Below are 2,254 nucleotides of genomic sequence, written 5' to 3'. Positions count from 1 at the left end.
GTTTTTAAACCTGAAGCATTTATTGATGGATTAATCGTTCTTTATATAACAAAAACTTATGACATTAAAATATAAAATGAAGGAAATGCTTTATTGCTTTTCCTGTGACGTCCCTGTTCCTCCATAGTTTTGTAGTTTCACCATTTATTTATTTAGTATTTTTCATTCTTTATGCTGCTCTTCTCTGCTCATCTTTTTTATTTCTTTTATAATTATATTCTGAGCTGTGGACAGATTATATTCAGATTATTAATATTCTCTGGCACATTAATCACTTGATGTTCTGGATGTGACATGTAGTTAAACTCTGCTCAGTGGATCATGTTTGAACTAAAGATCAAACTCCATTTAAAAGAAATGAAAAGCCAATGTTACTGATGCAAGGCAGATTTACACCCTCTCATTACTGAGTTTGCCCTGATGTGATGAACTAAGAACCAACACCAGAACTCTGACCTTCACCTCCACAGCTGTCCCACAGCTGCATCATGTCCCATCACATGACTGGTAACAGGCTGTGCTCTTGCTGCAGGGCCATCAGGAAGGAGATGGGGCTGCAGGGGATGATGTCAGCGCGGCAGCTGAAGAAGAAGTGGGACAACTTGAAGGAGAAGTACAGGGTGAGCGAAGTTTGATCGGAACACACAACATGGTGCACGGTGGAAACTGTTGTTTTTATTCCTCTGTGTCGGCGACGGTCAGAGCGGCAGCCATTTTGTTTCCTGGTTGTCCGTCCATCTCGTTCTAATGGACACGATGTCTCAGTAACACCTTCACTGAACTTCTTCAAATTTAGCACAAACACTCACTTGGACTTTAGGATGAACTGATTAGATTTTGATGGCTAAAGGTCAAAGGTCAAGGTAAGTGTGACCTCACAAAACACCTTTTGGCCATTACTCAAGACTTCACAGCAATTATGACAAAATTTCACACAGATGGTTGAAATGTTTTCTGTGGCTCTGGATGAACAGGGATGAAACCTGAACCAGTCTGAGTGGAGGAGGTGATTCTAGTTACTCTGTGGTTTTTATTGATGAAACTAACACAAACCCAAAATGTTGAACTGTTCCTTTAAGCAGTTTGTGGAGTTTTGATCGACCATGAGCTGAAACCCTGATGTTCCTTCCTGTGTAGGTGCTGAAGAACCCTCCGGAGGGCATGGAGGACTTGACCAGGCCCAGCTCGTGGCGCTGGTTCCACCTGATGGACGAGGCCATGAGCGGCCGCCTGGCAGGGACCGCCAGCGTAGTGCAGCCGTCCCTGCTGGACGAGGACGAGGAGCACACCTCAGACCTGCCGCCGCTCAGCCCTCCCAGCACCAGAGAGGCTTTTTCTTTTCCTGGACTCAGTGTTGTTGAAAGGGGAACCGTGGAGGAGGGGGGGGCGCTCGGGGGGGGGCTGGAGATCAGTGGGATCAAAGCAGAGAACAGAGCTGAGTCACCTGCTGCTGCAGCCGGAGGAGACAGAGAGGGTCTGAGAAGCCCTGACGTTCAGCCTGTGATGGGCCAAAGCCAGACCGCCCCGCTGTACGCCACGTTACCGCCGGACACCGGCAACACGCCGTGCTCCTCCAGAGACCTGGTCAGAGAGGCCGCCGAGGTGGACAGGAAGCTGTGTGAGCTGCAGAGGGAGAGAGAGGCTCTGGAGAGAGAGCAGGCCGAGTTCGACAGAGAGCTGATCGCTCTAGAGAGAGACAGGGAGCTGCTGAACAGAGACATGGCCGCTCTGGAGCGGGACAGGACGGCTGTGGACAGAGACCGAGCGGCCGTGGAGAGAGAGCGAGCGTTTCTGGACCGAGACCGAGCGTTTCTGGACCGAGACCGAGCTTTTCTGGACAGAGACCGAGCTTTTCTGGACAGAGACCGGGCTTTTCTAGAAAGAGCCAGAGAGGACTTAGAGAGAGACAGAGCTCTGTTCAGGAGAGAGAGGGAGGGGGAGGCTGTGGACACACATCATGCCGAGATGATGACGGAGAAGGAGGTGGTACTTCAGACCAGGTTCTACCAGAGTCTGATGGCCTCAGATCTGGACCCAGACCAGCTGGAGACCAGACAGAGACTGGTGTCTTTGTTCCAGAAGCTCGTTGAGAAACTGTGAGTGGAGGGTGTTTCCATGTGTGTTGTATAGAAGTGATGAAACCCTCCCAAAGATCTGGACCTGAGCCGCTTCTGGTGGTCCGGTCGTCCCTGGTGTCAATAAAGACTCAGCACTCCTGTCCCGAACTCAGGAACAGGGTTTTTATTGGGCCTCT

The 2,254-nt window shown here is 50.0% G+C and overlaps 1 protein-coding gene across 1 annotated transcript in view; it reads left to right on the top strand.

Moving 5' to 3' along the window:
• Window positions 1–458: 458 nt before the first annotated feature.
• Window positions 459–2,254, top strand: part of LOC111649855 (uncharacterized) — a 12,964-nt gene continuing 11,168 nt past the window's right edge. The window contains exons 1-2 of the mRNA XM_023399555.2: window positions 459–620; window positions 1,138–2,096. Coding sequence (XP_023255323.2) covers window positions 489–620; window positions 1,138–2,096 — 1,091 coding nt within the window. The 5' untranslated portion in view covers window positions 459–488. The remainder of the gene's footprint in view (window positions 621–1,137; window positions 2,097–2,254) is intronic.

Source organism: Seriola lalandi, unplaced genomic scaffold, assembly GCF_002814215.2.
Source record: "Seriola lalandi dorsalis isolate HSWRI2012SDOR001 ecotype SW California unplaced genomic scaffold, Sedor1 jcf7180002052052, whole genome shotgun sequence".
Classification (NCBI taxonomy): domain Eukaryota; kingdom Metazoa; phylum Chordata; class Actinopteri; order Carangiformes; family Carangidae; genus Seriola; species Seriola lalandi.
This window is presented reverse-complemented; position numbering and strand designations above follow the sequence as displayed.